At 32.9% G+C, this 18,314-nt stretch overlaps 1 protein-coding gene across 4 annotated transcripts in view; it reads right to left on the minus strand.

Annotated features, from left to right (window-relative positions):
- Window positions 1-2,261: 2,261 nt before the first annotated feature.
- LOC149805887 (uncharacterized) overlaps window positions 2,262-18,314 on the minus strand; it is a 100,606-nt gene continuing 84,553 nt past the window's right edge. For all 4 annotated transcript variants that reach the window (XM_089950636.1, XM_089950635.1, XM_089950634.1 and 1 more), the window contains 4 exons: window positions 13,846-13,927; window positions 13,019-13,117; window positions 11,209-11,296; window positions 2,262-7,012 (listed from right to left, as the gene is read on the minus strand). In XM_089950636.1, the coding sequence (XP_089806762.1) occupies window positions 6,969-7,012; window positions 11,209-11,296; window positions 13,019-13,117; window positions 13,846-13,927 (313 nt within the window). In that variant the 3' untranslated portion in view covers window positions 2,262-6,968. The remainder of the gene's footprint in view (window positions 7,013-11,208; window positions 11,297-13,018; window positions 13,118-13,845; window positions 13,928-18,314) is intronic.

Genomic DNA, 18,314 nt, shown 5'->3' on the forward strand with positions numbered 1-18,314 from the left:
ACTAGAAACTGAAAGAACTAACCTACTACGGGATTTTATTCATTTCAAACAAGTACGACAATTTTCTGCATTGATCCAGAACTCTTCATTTTGCTTTCAAGGTTGTGCTTTCAGCCATAATTATGTTTCTAAATATATTAATCACAGTCTAATACCATAATTATGTCCATAATTATACTGCCCAGCAATCCACAATTATGTCTATAATTATACTGCCCAGCAATCCACAGTTATGTCTATATTATGCTGTCCAGCAGTCCAATACCATAATTGTGTATATAATTATACTGTCAGCAGTTCAATAAAATAATTATGTCCATAATTATACTGTCCAGCAGTCCAATACCATAATTATGTCTATAGTTATACTGCCAGCAATCCCATAATTATAATTTCTATAATTATACTGTCCATCAGTCCAATACCATAATTATACTGCTAATCTAATACCATAATAGTCTAATACTGTAATTATGTATATAATTATACTGCCAGCAGTCCAATCCTATAATTTGGTCTATAATTATACTGCCATAAAGTCCAATACTATTAAAAATAAAAACAACAGGCACAAAAACACAACAGATATACTAACTGCCAGAGATAGACAAGAAACGAATTTTATAGACATATACAAAAAGAGCACATAGTCAATAGAATGAACAGATGAATGTATAATGGCAATACAAACTTGTGTACACACAAATCCTTGGAGAGAGAGAAAACTAGACAGTGAGAAGAAAAGCTAAAGTGAAATGCATTATACACATACTGACTTGGTATTTTACAGTTAAGTCGTTATTTCTGAGTAATTGTGGCAGTTTATACATGCTTGGTTTCTGCCAACAACAGGGATCAATATAAGAGTTTCTAAGTAAGACTCTTTATAGTTATAAATGACAGATTATGACAAAATGATATTCATCCTCGATTTCATTATTTAACGCAAAGTTCACATTTCCTTTATCATAATTATTCTCTAATTATAATGCCCAGCAGTCCAATACAATACTTACGTCTCTAAATATACTGCATAGCAGTCCCAATACCTAAATTATGATTCTAATTATGTTGCCCAGCAGTCCAGAGGAGGTATTTGACATTCTAAGGGCTAACTAAATTTACATCTGTTTGATAGGCAACAGACATACAAAGAATGAAAAAGATTCTTTAATGGCATTACAAAGCTTTAATATAATGCGAGTCTTCATCTTCATGGTTTTGAAATGCGTTTTGAAGCACAAATTCCCAATTAGGAATGAGGAGAAAGATGTGGCTAAATAAAAGTTACTTCTGATAATCAGTTTACATTCAGAATTGATTCTCCATCCTTTTGACTTATTCTAATGATGATCAATTTATTATTTTACACACATACATATATACACACATACATACATTATGGATATTTCATTTATATTGTATACTTAACATTTTGTCCATGATTCTAAGTTGTCAACAGAATGTTTACATAGCTAATGTTTTCCATGATTTTAAGTTCTAAATAGAATGTTTTCATGGCATCTGAGTTCAAGACCAGTCTTGTTTTTAAAGTTAGACTCAGTTTTTCAGTTGGAAATCTTCATATCAGATTTCATTATAGGTACATTAAAATTATGTATAAACAGGGATTTAATAAAAGATTCTTTCTTGTTCTATATCAGTCTGTTGGAATCCATGATAAGAGTTTGTGGTTGACATCAGATATAATTTGAAAGGAATTATTTAAAATATTCATTGGAATTACTAAAATGCTCATTGATGTTTGGACTTTTACACTATTTTGGATTATTATGAACTTTCAAAGACATTCTAGATTGCATCATAGTGTTGTATAAGGACATTCAAGAATACTGGAATTCACTTGGGACAATCTATATTATTGGACTTGTCATAGGACTCTTACGATTATTTCAGATTTAATTTACAATAATGTAAGTGTCTCTTGAAATTAAAACTTTGTATTTTAGTTTAAGACCTAGAATAGTAATAACATACATGCCTGTTTGCTTAATTACTCACTCATTTGAAGATTAGAGCTCATTTGCACAACATATTCATAAGATAAATGCAACAGTGATTTTGCTTGTCACTCTAGAAACAGGATGAGTTTTAGGACATTCTCCAAAATTTTCATACTGTGCTTGCCTTTGACTTAGCCTATGTAATATTAACTTAGGAAAGAATAAAGTTGATGCCTAATCATAACAACAGATCAGGGTACAACTGCTACACTATTTAGAAAAGTAAAAACAAAGACATTTTCTCAAAATTGAATTTTATAACTGTATTTCTTACACAAAGATTTTACTATAACAAGATATGAAAGCCTATAAGTATCACAACATAAAAATAAACCAGTTTAATTGATAATGTTTATAAGATACTAATTTATTCCAGACGATATAGTCCATATACGTCTAAATTAAAATATAGATAAAAATAGTTAAAAAATAGAAGCATGATTGTTTGAGTACATATAAATATATAATGTCTCATTATATCTTCATCATCATGGAATTATATTCTTTAAAAATAGATACAAATGAAAGGTCCCTTAAAGGGACTGATGCTCTATTGGCCAAAATAGAATTTTAAGGCCACTTCTTCCTATTAACTGCTGAGAGTTGACAGCATCTCTGATATTCTTCAGTAAAATAAATAGATTTTCATATTAGCTGCTCTGGTGGACATACAGATGTCAGACTGGCACCACTTTAATGTAAGACCAACAAAACATGACAAATCTTTAGATCAAAACCCCATGCTGATAGGACTTTCCATTTTGGAGGAGTAATGGTAAGATTTCCAAGATGGCAATAATGGACATCACATTGGCACCATTTTCATTTAAGACCAACTTGACATCAAAAGAAGTCTTGGTGAAAACAAAATATTTAGATGACAAGCCATCCTAAGCAGATAAAAAAAAATTTTCAATATGGCCTTTGTGGTGGCTCGATTGGAAGTTAGATGGGTACCATTTTCATTTAAGACCAAGTAGATATTATAAGTCTTTCAGTGAAAACATGATAATAGGGCCATCTGTTCAGGATGAGTAGTGAAAACTAGTTTTAAAGATTACCACCACGGTGGCCATATTGGATGTCTGAGCAGCTTCATTTTAAGACCAATTTGTCACAAGATGTCATTTAGTAATAACCCCATGCTGATACAACCAACCATCCATTCAGGATGAGTAATGGAACACATTTTCGTAAAGATGGCCACTATGGCAGTCACACTGGATAAGCAAGCAAAACCATTTTCATTCAGGACAAACTAGACTTCATAAGAAGCCTTCAGGTGAAAACTCCATGGCAATATTACTTTTCATTCAAAACGAGTGTTAACAAAATTTTCAAGATGGCCAATGTAGTGGACATAAGATCAATACCACTTTCCTTTAGGACCAACCAGACATCATGTCTGCTGATGAAAACTCCATGTCAATTTGACTTTCTGTTCAGGAGTATCAATTACAAGAATTTCGAGGTGGTTCCTCTGGCATCAAATTTGGATGTAAGATTGGCACCATTTTCATCTAGAAAAAAATTAGATATAATGAGAAGTGTTCTAGTGAAAACCCCATGTTGATATGATCATAAATCCACGAGAAGTAGTGAAAACAAGATTTTAAAGATGGCTGCTGTATTGGATGCTGGTGTGGCATCATTTTCATTTAGGTCCAGCAAGACCATGGGATGAATGTGTGTAAAGTTTCACAGTGATCCTTCAAATATTTTCTTTGGAGTAGCTATAACAAACTCATTCTTATGAATGGACAGATGACAAACAACAGAACATTCCATAAGTTCTCCTGGTTTAGGACTAATACAGCTAAAGATCATGCATGCATTGGGTATAAAAACAATGGGAACCTTGGGTAACTATGTGTAATCTGCCCAACATTGGGTTTTAAGGCTGTGTGACTTTTTATCAATTTTGTGAGAATCCTGATATCACAGAGCTAGGCAGCATTTCTATTCACACTGGGGAAACTTGGGTAGGGGGCGGTTTGGATGAAGGATTTGTATGCTAAATCAGATCAATGGCAGGGACTCGATATAGACATGCCTGTTTTTTTTATCAGTGACTTGTATGCTGGTAGGGCATATGGTGCTAATTTGGTCCATAAGTCTATCCATCACACTTTATCTGTAAATTTTGCATTAAGATAACTCAGCAAGGCTGTGATAGGACAGACTTAACACATTTCTAGTTGTCAGAAATCTTCTATTCAGATGAAAATATTATTGTATTACTGTATAATGTATTTATCAATACAAGCATGGTTAGTCTGAAGAAAAAAAACAAGTGTAAGAGAAGCCATCATAAATAACACACATTTGTTGCTTGATGGCATGAAATGATGCAATGCATAAGCAAAATATTAATTACACACATGAATCATCATTATGAGATATTACAGACAGAATATTAATTACACACATGAATCATCATTATGAGATATTACAGACAGAAAAATCAGTGCCTGACACCAAAACTAACTAGTATGGGCTTTGTGTACACCAGAAGTGGTAAATTCAAAAGAAATTTATGAAACAAGTTAATAATTTTGATCTCATTTAACTTTGGGTAGAAAGCGAATGAAAACTTGCAAAAAGTTTCATGAATTTCACTTGAAATGTGTATAAATATAAGATTTTATTTCTGAAATTATGAAACACATGGATTTTTTTAAAAATCTCAAAGAAATTTCTCTAGTTAAGCCAGTTATCCAGTTGATCCTGCTAACTTTACATGAACAGGATAGAGGGAATGTAGTCATCAGTATTGCATGAATTCAACTGATGGCAACATCGAACCAAATAATCTAACATGGCTTCCAGCATACTTTCTGCTTTACAAAAGAATCAACTTGTCTTCATCTTCCAATAAATATATCTCAATCTTATTATCACTGCTCAGAGAGGAGTCTGAAGAAAAAAAATGGAGCTATGTTTTTTGAGCGAAAGAATGAGGTAATCAATTGATAAGCAACAAATAAGCACAATCATATATTCTCATATCTACATAAAAATTAGAATCCACATTATTTTCACACTATTACCTTTACCTAAAATTATCTTTAACAGATGCATTTCCCTAAAATTATATAATCCATGTATCATTTAATGATTTATTGTCAAGAATTCTTTAGATATTTAGTGGGTGTGGTAATTCAGTCTTTTAAACATACCTTAATTTTCATGAAAATATTCATTGTAAATTAAATGCTTTTCTTGTGTTTCTTTTTTTCTTGGTGCAGTTTCTTTTCTTGGATATGTCAAACATAATAATAAAAAAACATTGATAAAAGTGGTAACAGTGATAGGCTGCTACTTACTTCATATTCAAATAAAGAAGTCATGATTGCTTAAAAACACTTTGTCTTAAGATAGACATTCAGGTTTCTTTTTCACTACTTGACCAACTACAAAACTAAAAAATGGTTTTATAGGAGATTATTTTTTATATGCTTTAAATAATTACAATAAATAAAATTTGTGCATTGTCATAAATAAATACAAATTTGTGTGCATTGTCAGACTTTATATTCAGACTTTTAATTTTTATTTCAGATCCCAATAAATTTTTGTTCAAACGTTATTTTATGATACAACAAACAAACAGTATTTTTTTAAAATTGATACAATATAAGCAATTCCATCAAGTCTTTAAAATAATAATAAAATGCCTACTTTGAATGAGTTTTTATGTACTTATTGAATTTGATATTGTTACTGAAGGCACAACAAGCCACAACACTGAGATTTTAAAAAATATTTGTGGGTATTACTATCCTAGTATTTTTTATCTTTATTATAAAGTCTTATTTAAATGGGTTTGTTGATCTGATGTATAGCTCATACATGTATGCTCTTACTAAATTTATTTTGATTTGGTTTAACAGGCCTTCAATACATTCCAGGTTATACAGAATCATTTTCTGAAAAGAGGATAAGGAGGAAACTGGGACTTTGCTATTTTTAATAAAACTATGAAAAAGACAATTAATTGCATTAAATTTTTATATATACCAAGTTTGTCACTAAAATATGAACATGAGTATAAAAAAATTATGAAGATATATCATTTTAATTAATTAAGAAAAGAAGCCAAATGGCAATTTTAGTGCCTTTTAGTGCTAAATGGACTAAATAATACTATTCATCTCAAAATAACATAAGACATTACTTATTTTCATTGATACGTGTATTATGAATCATGCATCATAGGGATAAAAGATATGTCATCTGTGATAATTAAAACTATATGATATAATGAAATTACCAAATAAGATGTCATCTGAGATAATGTGACATTACAATATAATGAAATTACCTAATAAGATAGCATGAGATAAATATACCTCCATAATATTACCTAACAAGATGTCGTCTGAGATAATATGACATCACAATATAATGAAATTAACTAACAAGCTGTTATCTGATGCTATGGCAGACCATGATCTTTGTTGTATCACATAGCTGACATTAAAAAGAATATCTGAAAGAGATCATAGCAATGTCAAGACAAAAGTTATATTAATGACATCATGTGATCAAATGAAGTTGCCCACAACATCATCAGTAATACTCATTTGTAAGTTGAGTCCAACTTCAAACTACACAGATCCAGATCTATTGTCACATAATGTGTCAGCAGATCTGGGTCCGTGCAGTTTGTAAGGGGGAATCAGTAGAACAAACAACATAGATCCTAGTCTGCAGATGCAATATGCTATGGCAGATCAGGATCTTTGTTGTTTGCAGTTTGACTAGACTTGTAAGCAAGTATATATGGCAAGTTTCTGAAGCAGTATTTTGACCTGCATGTTGTAGCATAAAACTCCTTTGTACAGTGAATGACCATGTCTTCTGTACTTTCATTGGCAAGGCAATAAAGTGTTTCATTGGTTTATCCATATTTATTTTGTCACAATCACAGCATCAGTTTCATCACAATCGTTGAAAGCCTGGTATTCCTGAGAAAGCTTCACTGTCTGTGAACAAAAAAGAAAACAAAAATGAATTAATTTAAAAAAATAGATTAAATCTAGCAAGTCACTAAAATGAAAACAGAATCAAGGATTCTCCCAAACAGTATTTCTTGCCTTTGAACTGCACTGAGATAGGTTATAACACTCAAATGCAGCTGATGACACAAACTGTCAGTCAGAAAAGTGATACATTTTTTCATATTTAATGCATTCAAGACACACACAAAATAATGAACTTAAACAGTGCACACAGCTCAAAGTTTGGATGATCAATGACAAAAAACGGAATCTGATCTGTTTTAATAATGTTATAAGCCCATGCCAAATCTGAGTTTGATGCAATCCTTCAAAAGTCATTCAGCAGATATGGTATTTATCACGCAAGGCCAAACTTTTGTAGCAAAGTGGGAATCATAACTCAGTACAAGTCTGCTGGGAAAAGTGAATGTTAAACTTCATCTAGATCTCTGTTTAAAAATTTGCTGTGAATTGACAAAGTCCATCAAAAGTTACTATGCAGAAATAAAATACTTCTAAGAGTGAACACAGTAACATTATCCCTCCCTAATAGAATAAGACAAGGCAAAATTAGAAGTGAATCAAATGTACGTATTGTTCAAAAAGGAAAGGAAAGTAACTATTTTCTAGCAAAAGGATAAACTTACTATTTAAAAGATAATAATGAAAATTGTATCATCCAGTCATTAAAATATAAAAAGTACGGTTGAGAAACACTGAATTTTGTTGTTGTTGAATAAAGCACCCCACTTCATGGTTATTGACTTAAAGTAAGGACATCCCACTTGATGATTACTGACTTAAAGTAAAGACATCCCACTTGATGATTACTGGCTTAAAGTAAAGACATCCCACTTGATGATTATTGACTTTAAGTAAAGACATCCCACTTGATGATTAGTGACCTAAAGGAAAGACATCCCACTTGATGATTACTGACCTAAAGTAAAGACATCCCACTTGATGATTACTGACCTAAAGTAAAGACATCCCACTTGATGATTACTGACTTAAAGTAAAGACATCCCACTTGATGATTACTGAATTTAAGTAAAGACATCCCACTTGATGATTAGTGACCTAAAGGAAAGACATCCCACTTGATGATTACTGACCTAAAGTAAAGACATCCCACTTGATGATTACTGACTTTAAGTAAAGACATCCCACTTGATCATTACTGACTTTAAGTAAAGGCATCCCACTTGATGATTAGTGACCTAAAGGAAAGACATCCCACTTGATGATTACTGACCTAAAGTAAAGACATCCCACTTGATGATTACTGACTTAAAGTAAAGGCATCCCACTTGATGATTACTGACTTAAAAGACATCCCACTTGATGATTAATGACTTAAAGTAAAGACATCCCACTTGATGATTACTGACTTAAAGTAAAGACATAGTAAACTGTCATTCACAGAATGTAAAAATATCATTTCATGCAAAAGGAAATAATATGATGAACACATGATGTCAGTAAAGCACTCTCTTGTTATAATGCTGTGTATGGGAGCAACAGAGCATACCACATTATAGTCAGAGTGCCTTATTGCACGACACATGTGTCTAAAATTGTATCATGCATTAGGAACTACTATGCTTGTAACAAACAATGTACACTCATGTAGCAGACGCTTTAGCTTTTTGTGTATTACATTTGTTTGTGAATAAACCCAACAAGCTGTTTCATCCATTTGAAAGCAGAGATGATAAAGTTAATGATGTGGATGAGTTTGCAGAGTCAAAAAAGAAGCTTTCAAACAAGCCAACGAATAAACATGATATATGCAATGTCACAAAAATCATGAGAGACAAAGTATAAAAAATAGCATTCTGATCATTAAACAGTTATAGAGAAATGTTTGTAACTTTTCACAAATAGAATGGTTCAGACTATGACCAGAGCCATCTAGGATCTATAACAATAGCATAGAAAAGCATACTGAGGCCCAGGATTATCGCATATCTATCAGATATGTGCCATTTTACAAGTCTATCAAAATAAAAATTCAAGAGAAAAAAAGGGACTGAAGGGTCTGTTAGAAATCTAAGATCCTCAGAGCCAATACAACGAAAGTCATATTTCTGCTGGCTTAATGGACTGTCACATAACAGCTACATTGCAATTTTCCCTGTTTAACATTTTTGATACAATGTTAGGCAAGCGACAGAAGCCAGGTCATGTATATAGGTGCGGTGACTGGGTCCCTCCAACAAAGAGCATGCACGTAACAGGACAGAAATGTATGTCTTCTTTAGCTGGTAATAAGAATGGCAATAAATATACTTATATTTAAGTATCTTGAATTGACTCAAAATGTACTTACTTAGTTCTGCAAATCTGAATTACATGACACATGTCACAGGTTCCAAAACTTGATACACACCATGAAATTGGTTTCGACTACATTTTCAACAGATAGGAGTCTCCTTACTGCTCTCAAAATGAAATGAATGTAGTATTCTATAGTGTCCTTTTGATAATTTCAATTAAAAGAATTCATATTTTTCCCACATTATGATGCCAAACAATCAATGAGTGAACAGAAACACAGGTGAAGTTAATCCCTCATTACTGACCCCTCCACTGCTCAAATCACATGTACACTGTATGGAACTGACCCAATAAATCAGGTCCATCACAAGCAGAAAAATAGAATTGCGTTGGATTGACAGGAAAACAAAATCTATACATTCCATACCAACTGGAATAGTTTTTTCAATGCACATTCATTCACAATATGACTCAAAATTTCAATTTGAAGTAGACCAAAATGAGAATTTTTAAAACTAATGTTGCATGCATAATGAAGTTCAAAGGTCACTGGTGGTGCCTTGTGTGCATTGATATTGTTACTGTATACTGATGAATCTATACCAGCGTATTTATTTGGGAGTACAGTATAAATTCAATTACTTTGTTTTTGTAGTGTATTCTGTTATTATTTTAGCCTTAGCTAGGAAAACAAAAGAGTATATAATAAACAGTTTACTGCATTTGTATGGGGAAATATGAACTCATTTTTTCGGACTAATACTGCACTACCAAGATTGTGTACTATTACTCAGAAAAACTAGTTCACATTTTCTCATACAAATGCAGTAACATATACATATTTCAGATTACATCTCACTGAACATATGTATACAAGAGTACTTCTTTATTTTGTTCAACTGTTTTAGAAATTTTAAAACTAGTCACTGCAAATTGCTAATAGTGGATGCAGTTGACAGTTTGTACTGAAATGCACTATTCTAGAAACTATACAAGTACAGTCTGTCTGCTTGTATACATCAAAAACTTCTGTTTGATTTGGATCACCAATAAGCTGAGAGTATTGGGGACCCCTTGGTGTAGGTATCCTCCATATATATGTATGGACAAAAAGGCTCGGTCTTTTAAAGAACAATGTCTTTTATTTGGCAAATTTCTCCCCCACCCACCAGAAGTTCTTATTCAGTTATTAGTGCTAATATCTTATTTTCCTCCAGTAAACCCACAATATATGTGCATAATGCATTCCTGGAAAATCTTACATATGTTAAAATCATGCAATTCAAGGTGAATTTTCCCCATAAGAAATATCTGAAAAATGAAGCTGCATTCCTTGGACATCAAAATTATGATAACAAAATAAACACCTATTTCAGCCAATACTTTATATATTGTTACCCCAAAAATGTAAACCTATTTACATTCAGCTACATTATAGGAAATGCACAAAAAAATACAAAATGGACATCAAACAATCTTCAATCCATCCATTAATGGGGAGTTGCATCTTCATCCCTGTCGAACACCAAAAAAAATCTGGCAGATCCTACTAGGGAACCCATGCTGTGCATTCACATATATATATGTGATACACATCTCGATATCTATTTTTCTGCTTTAGTGTTAATATTAATCACGTAAATGCCAAACATGGGCACACTGAATCCACACAAATCGTGAGTTTATTGTATAACAGTAGTGGACATATGGGACAACAGTCCTCTCCATCATATGATTATACAATAATTGCTGTTTCTTGGGTGTACTTTAATGATGGGTCTCCTTTATAAAGATATTTTCCTATGGATATATTTTACTTCAGAGTTGGCAGGGACATACACAAATAGGAAAATCAAAACAGATATCAGTCCAAATTTAGATCAAAGAACTTGTAGGCTTACAAAGGACATTGCTTGGAACACTGAGAAGTCCTTCTGTACTGGTGACTTCAGCTTCTGATACCCAGTCTGGGGCTTGCCACTTTTGCCACTGTAAAGAGATGTTAAGAAACAATACTATTTAAAAAACAATTGATCAGCATGAGCAATGGATTAATTTTGGCACGGGGACTGATCATGCAGGTATGTTTGTCACAATCAAGACTAAAGTAAAACATTGTATATTCAGTCAATAATTGATCTCTGAACATTTTAATCAAAGATATACAGTAGTTATTCAGTTTAGAGAAAATTTAATGACAGATGTGCTATGATTTACTGTGCTAAAATTTCACTACGTGTGAAGTACATTTCTTATTTGACTTACACTGCTTTTAAATTTGCAAATATGTTAACCCATTCAAAAGGTTTCAAAGGAATTCATCCATTGAGATACATCAAAAAAAGGATGTAACTCTTTAGCAGATGAAGGAAAATAGAGTATCTCCTAATTATACCGAATTCTTCTGGGTCTTTTGTCTGTTGGGGTCCAAAAAAAGACAATGCAATGTAAAGAGTCATAGCAAGGATCATTTAATTACCATGCCACTTAATTACGATATCAATCAGTGGCTTCTCAAAGCTGTGCTATTGTACATAAAAGGTGCACAAAAGTAGCCATCTATATTATTTGCTTGTGCTCTATGCCCTGATTATTAGGCAAGACTACAAGTTCACCAAGATGCTTGATTTTATCATGGGCATTTTGGCACAGTTATAGTTGGGTAAAATTACTTTGTGCTTTTTGACAGTAACTGAATTGTAAAAAATTAAATGATGTCTCACCCAGTCACATTATCCTGACACCAGGCCAACCAGTCCTAACACTAACCTCTTATTGCTGAGTGCCAAGTGAGGCAGATGTAAGTACCATTTTTGTAAGTCTTTGGTATGACTTGGCTGGGGATTGAAACCCAGACCTCCCGTATCTGAGGCAGACACTCTAACCACTAGGCAAATTGCGTTCAGTTTTAACACTTACCTCTTATTACTGAGTGCCAAGAGAGGCAGCTTTTAGTACCATTTTTGTAAGTCTTTTTGTATGACTTGGCCAGGCATCGAACCCCAGACCTCCCTCATTCGAGGCAGACGCTCTGACCACTAGGCCACTTGGGTTCAAAATCGCTCAATGGCATTTCCTGTAACACTTTCCCTGCTCCAATAATCTGATATACTTCAAACTTTCAAAATCACTGTCAACATTGCTATCATCAACCAGTATTTAATAGTAAATAAAAATAATAATAATAATAATAATAATAATAATAATAATAATAATAATGTGAACTTAGCACAGCACCTAATCTTTAAAAGCTGTGAGTGCTGAACAACATTAAATAACATATAAAATATATATATACAATGACAAGATTGCAAAAGCAAACACCATGAAATTACAAATAAATATTATTAAGTCTTTAAACCTGTTCTTGTAGCCAAAATAGGTGAGTTTTTGAGCACTCTTGAATGAGGACACAGTATCTTTGTATCAAGATCCATGGACAATTTGTTCCATGTAGCTGATTCTGGTATGCCAAAAAACATCCAATGACTTTAACAGTGGGAATAATGATTATGAGAATGTCAGAAGAGGAACATAAGTTTCTAGATCGAGTGTCCACCTGGGTGAGGTCCGATAGTTATACTGGACTGAAGCTGGCACATTATGCAATGACAGATCTGGGTCTATGTAGTTTGCAGTTGACCGGACTTAAAAAAGTGATAAAATATGCACACAAAACACAAGCCATGATATTTTGTACAAATGGCCTACCTCAGGGTTTTCACAGGGTAGCACTGCTGGCAGAGGCACTGTCATTGGCACAGTGGCACCATTTGAGAGATTGACTTGAACTTCTAATGAGTACTGACACTGTAACAAGGTGGACAATTACATTTTCACAGAACAAAAACAACTAAATTATGTTCATATGCAAGATATGACTTATAACTGATGGTAGAATAATTTAGAAATTTATACTGATGACTCAGCAATTGACAAAACTCTCTTATTGTTGATAAAATTCAATCATTGTTGAAATCAATAATAAAATATATATTATTACCATAATTATGTATTATTACCAAAGAATTTGAGCAGAAGAATAGAAATAACTTAAAGTAAATAAGCATATCATTAAAGATAGTTGGTGTATCAATTAACATCTTGAGACTGACTTAATTTACTGCCAGCATCTTGTCTTTCCAATTGCTTACATATTTTCATAACCATACTGATTCACATTCAAACTATTATCATACCGTATATGCCTGGTTATAAGACAAGTCCAACTGCAAACTGACAGACCAAGATCTGCCATCACTTAATGCACCAGCAGATGTGAATCTATGCAGATCGTTAAAAGTAATTACAACACAGACCCTGATCTGCAAGTGCATTATGCTACAGCAGATGAGGATCTTTGTTCTTGGCAGTTGGACTCGACTTATAAGAGAGTATAGATTGAATTATCATTCTGTTCCTCATTTCATGGTAAAATAGCTATAGACTGCTGATAAAATCTAGAATTATGCTTGCTGTCCTATTCTGAATAGACTGACATTAATATGATAAAGATGAATTCAATTAAAATTTCTTACCAATATATGAGATCCTTTCACAGAGGGTATGACCGGTTGCATATTACCATCTTTGAGCGGAATCAGGATGTTGTCTAAACCTCTGAAGTGTAAATTTAAATACTATGTTAACATTACATTTCTATCCTAAAATAAATAAATCATTATGTTTTTTGAGTAAGTATATGGAAATATGTATTGTAATAAGTGGTAAAGCCACTGCAATAATACAAAATGTTTTCCCATTACTAATTAAATACTGCCAATCAATGTTTCGATTTCATTCATGAAATATTTCCTTATATCTGCCAAAAAAACTAATGATTATATTTGTATTTTATATTTTTGATGCAAAAATCATTGATTTACATGATTTATTTGCTCAAATGTGTCAATGCAATTACCAACTGCATTATCACATCACTACAAAATTTCAGAAGTTTTACAGTAATTTTAGAACAGCATCTTTTACAAATTTAGCTTGTGCATTCTTCAACTTGTGTATTTTGTCACATTTATGCCTGTTGTCTCTTGAATTTCAAGTTGTCTTGAAAGTGAAATTTCACCATTTCTATGTTAAAATGGTTCTGTATATGGCATGATAACAACTGTCTTTTATTGATGCACTGGACAACTACAATTTGGCATAAAGGCTAATATCACCAGGAATAAAGGCTTAAGTTGAGTGATGCATTGGGCAACTAAAATTTGGTATAATAGCTTATATCATCTGAAATACAGGCTCTGCTATGCTAGTTGAGTTCAGCAGTGGGCAACTACAAATTGGTATGATGGCTTATATCATCTGAAATACAGGCTCTGCTAGTTGAGTTCAGCAATGGGCAACTGCACTTAGATATAAATGCTTATATCATCAGAGATACAGCAAAAACATATCCTTCCATGTGTTTGATTCAAGCTTAATCTTTCATGAAATATAACACATAAAGAGCTGTATGAACTAGTTCCAAGAAAAAAGACCTACGCACCTACACACCAGAGTCATTTAAAACAACATTTAAAATGGATGTGGATTACTAACATAAAATCATGACAAGAGTCACTCAAAGGGTTTGACCTCTGACCTCCTACTGGCTGAAAAGAATTTCCAGGAATCCAAGTTCATTTCTTTGATCTCAGTTTTCTCTTTAAGCGCTGCATATTTAAACAATTTCTTTGTATAATTTTTTAAAAATCATTCTTTATAAAATTTTCGGAATAAGAAATTATGATTTCCAAGTACCATTTTCATTAACCAGCTAAATTATGTTTTAGTGAAAGCCACACTGAGGAATAGCCATATAAAGATTTTTGGGAAGACTGTCAAGGCAGCCGTCTTGGAGATTAAACATAAAGTTGATAAATACTGCAAGAAAGAAGTGTTGTTCTTATTTTTTAAATGTTAGTATGGCTGTCCATTTAAGATAAGTAGCTGCTACCAGATTTTTAAAATTTCTGGAGGTCACATTGGCATCATTTCCATTTAGGGCAAACTACAAATAGCAAAGAGTGTCCCTCAAAGAGTCTGACACTCTCCTGGCCAAAAAGACGTTCCATGAATCCAATATAAGTTCAATTGTTGCAACATTTATAAGATACCAATAAATGCAAAACAAAATTTGTTATTATCACCTTTGACTTTGAACCTGATTTCATGGATAGAAGATCACTTATCTTAGATAACACCAACATACTAAGTTTGCTTAAATCTTTTAGGAATAATTTTAGGGAAAAACAACAAAGTTATTTTTGGCATCATGCAAGGTATTTTTAGATACATCCACAAACTGGGTTAAATGATTACAGAGTGCCTTGAAGAGACTGATACTGGGACAAAAATAAGACCATTTCTTCCATTTAACTGCCGAGTGTTGAGACTATCATTGATATTCATCAGCAATAACAGGATTTTCAAATTAGATGCTATGGTACACATACTGGAAGTCAGATCAGCATCACTGAGGACAAACCAAACATAAAAAAGGTCATGAAGAAATACTGATATGACCATCCATTCAGGAGGAATAGCAATAACAAGGTTTTCAAGATGACTGCTGTGGTGGCCATATTGGATTTCCCAGTAGCACCATTTTCATTTAGTACCAACAAGACCATGGGATGAATGTGTGTGTAATTTGTATGGTAATCCCCAAATATTTTAAGAGTATTAACTATAATAAACTTGTACTAACAGATGGACAGATGACAGATTATGAATGGATGATAAATGCAGGAAAACAAACCATAGGCTTTTCTGGTCTATGACCAGTAGAGCTAAAAATTCATTTATACTTGTTTGTTTTATGTTTAAAAACTAGAGTCAAGATCTGCTCAAAGTTTACTTGTATCTTACAAGTCTGTGTTCATAAGCTCATTTAAGTACAGAACTACAAGCAGTACCTTTGACTTGACCATAAGGACTTGTTTTCAAAACTCGCTTACAAAAAAGTGGATATATTAATAATTTATTAAGAAACATTATCATTTAGAACCACTTAAATATCACAAGAAATGTTTTGATGAAAACCCATCAATGCAACCAATTGTGCAAGAAGAGTACTGCTAACAAGAGTTCTGAGATGACCACTGTCATGGTGCCACGTTAAAGATCAGATAAGCACAATTTTCATTGGAACTAGCTACATAATGCAGTGGGAAAACACCATGTTGATACAACCATCCACCAGGAGAAGTAGCCACATCAAGAATTATAGGCAGACCATTAAGGCAGCCATTTTGAAGGTTGTATCAGCAATATTTTGATACAGAGACACCTGCATGAAGTAATTATTGTTTCATTTTTATTTTCAATATAGGTTTGACCATCTGTTCTGCAAACTGAAATGGCTTTTACATTTGTCAAATTGTTGCAAGGTCATATTAGAATCATTTTCATTTAGAACCAACTACATTTTTAAAAAATGTTTTGGTGAAAATCATGTGTCCATCCCTTAAAGAGTGGAAATGATAACAAGATTTTCAAGGTACCCATCATGGCATCAACTTAAAGGTTTTATCACCATTTTATTCAGGACCAACACGATATTATAAGAAGTCAGACCAACAATAGACCAACTAGATATTGTAAAAAGTTGGGCTGGAATCATTTTCATTTATTATCAACCAGGTATGGTAAGATGTCATTTGGTGAAAACCCGATAAAGCTATGGCAATGCATTTAGAAGATGTAGTTATAACATGATTTTAAGGTCATGCTGGAGATCTTATTGGCAGCATCTTCTGGTGAAAATATCATTCAGAAGAATCAGGGATAAGATTTTCAAGATGGCCACTGATAACATCAATTCATTTCAAAGCTTTCTGTAAAGAGGGTTTGTTTGACAGGCACTATTTTCATTTAGAATGAATCACAAGAAGCCTTATAGTGAACACTCCATATCACTACAGCAAACTGATTAGAATGAGTAGCAATAACAAGATTTTAAAAATGTCCACAATGTTTAGGCAAAGTCCAGGTACAAAGATTTGACAGCCATGTTGTGAGGATCTGATTGGCATCATTTTATTAATAACAAGTAGACATCACGTCTTCCTGTGCTAATTCAATGTAGATACTGCCATCCATTTGTGACATTAAGAATTTTGGGATGGTGACTTTAATGGTTGTCAGATAAATACTATTTTCATTTAGGCATCATTATATGAAGTCTTTCAGAGAAAGCCCTATGTCAACATGACCATCCATTCAGAAGGAGTACAGATAACATTTTAAAGGGCTTTTCTGATGGAAATATTTCATTCAGGACCAACTAGACACCATAAGACTTTTAGTCAAAAACCTCATGTCAATATGACCATCCATTCAGAAAGAGTAGCAATAACAAGATTTTTTAAGATGGCCATCTTGGTAACCATATTTTTTTATATGTCAGACTGGTACCATTTTTATTTGGTGGTGCTTTACACTTACACTTTTCTATTTTGCATTGGGTTAGACTTTCTAAGGAAAAAATTTTCCAAAGTTTTCCTCGCAGATTATCCTTGCCAATTTAAAAAAGACCTTTCATATTTTCAGTATTGTTAAAATAGCTTTTAATTCCCTTTATTTTGGTGTAGGATTGATGGGTGTAATTTGCGTTGTACAGCTTGGTTTTACTTAAGATGTGCACCTATAAAAAAAATACAAGCTGCACTAGATCATTTTCACTTCCTGGATTTCAAAAGCAAATTGTTAAAGAAAGAGCTGGAATTTTTTTATTTTTTTTGGTATATTTTATAATTCACGCACTGCACTTTCAGAAGCTGGTTTTGCCTAGTCTGGCAAAATCTGTTTAGTCTAGACTATTTCAGGCTGATTTTTGGAGCATATGGGAGCAGTCATTTTGGATAACAGTGTGCTTAGATCATGTACACTTTCACAAATACAATCTCCAAAGAAATTTCAGCCACAGTACCTGAAAATTATATAATGGTATGCCAACATTCTCTCCACTGTGCATGTTGAAATGCAAACATCTTCACCATACACC

Source organism: Sinohyriopsis cumingii, chromosome 2, assembly GCF_028554795.1.
Source record: "Sinohyriopsis cumingii isolate HCF-2022 chromosome 2, ASM2855479v2, whole genome shotgun sequence".
Classification (NCBI taxonomy): domain Eukaryota; kingdom Metazoa; phylum Mollusca; class Bivalvia; order Unionida; family Unionidae; genus Sinohyriopsis; species Sinohyriopsis cumingii.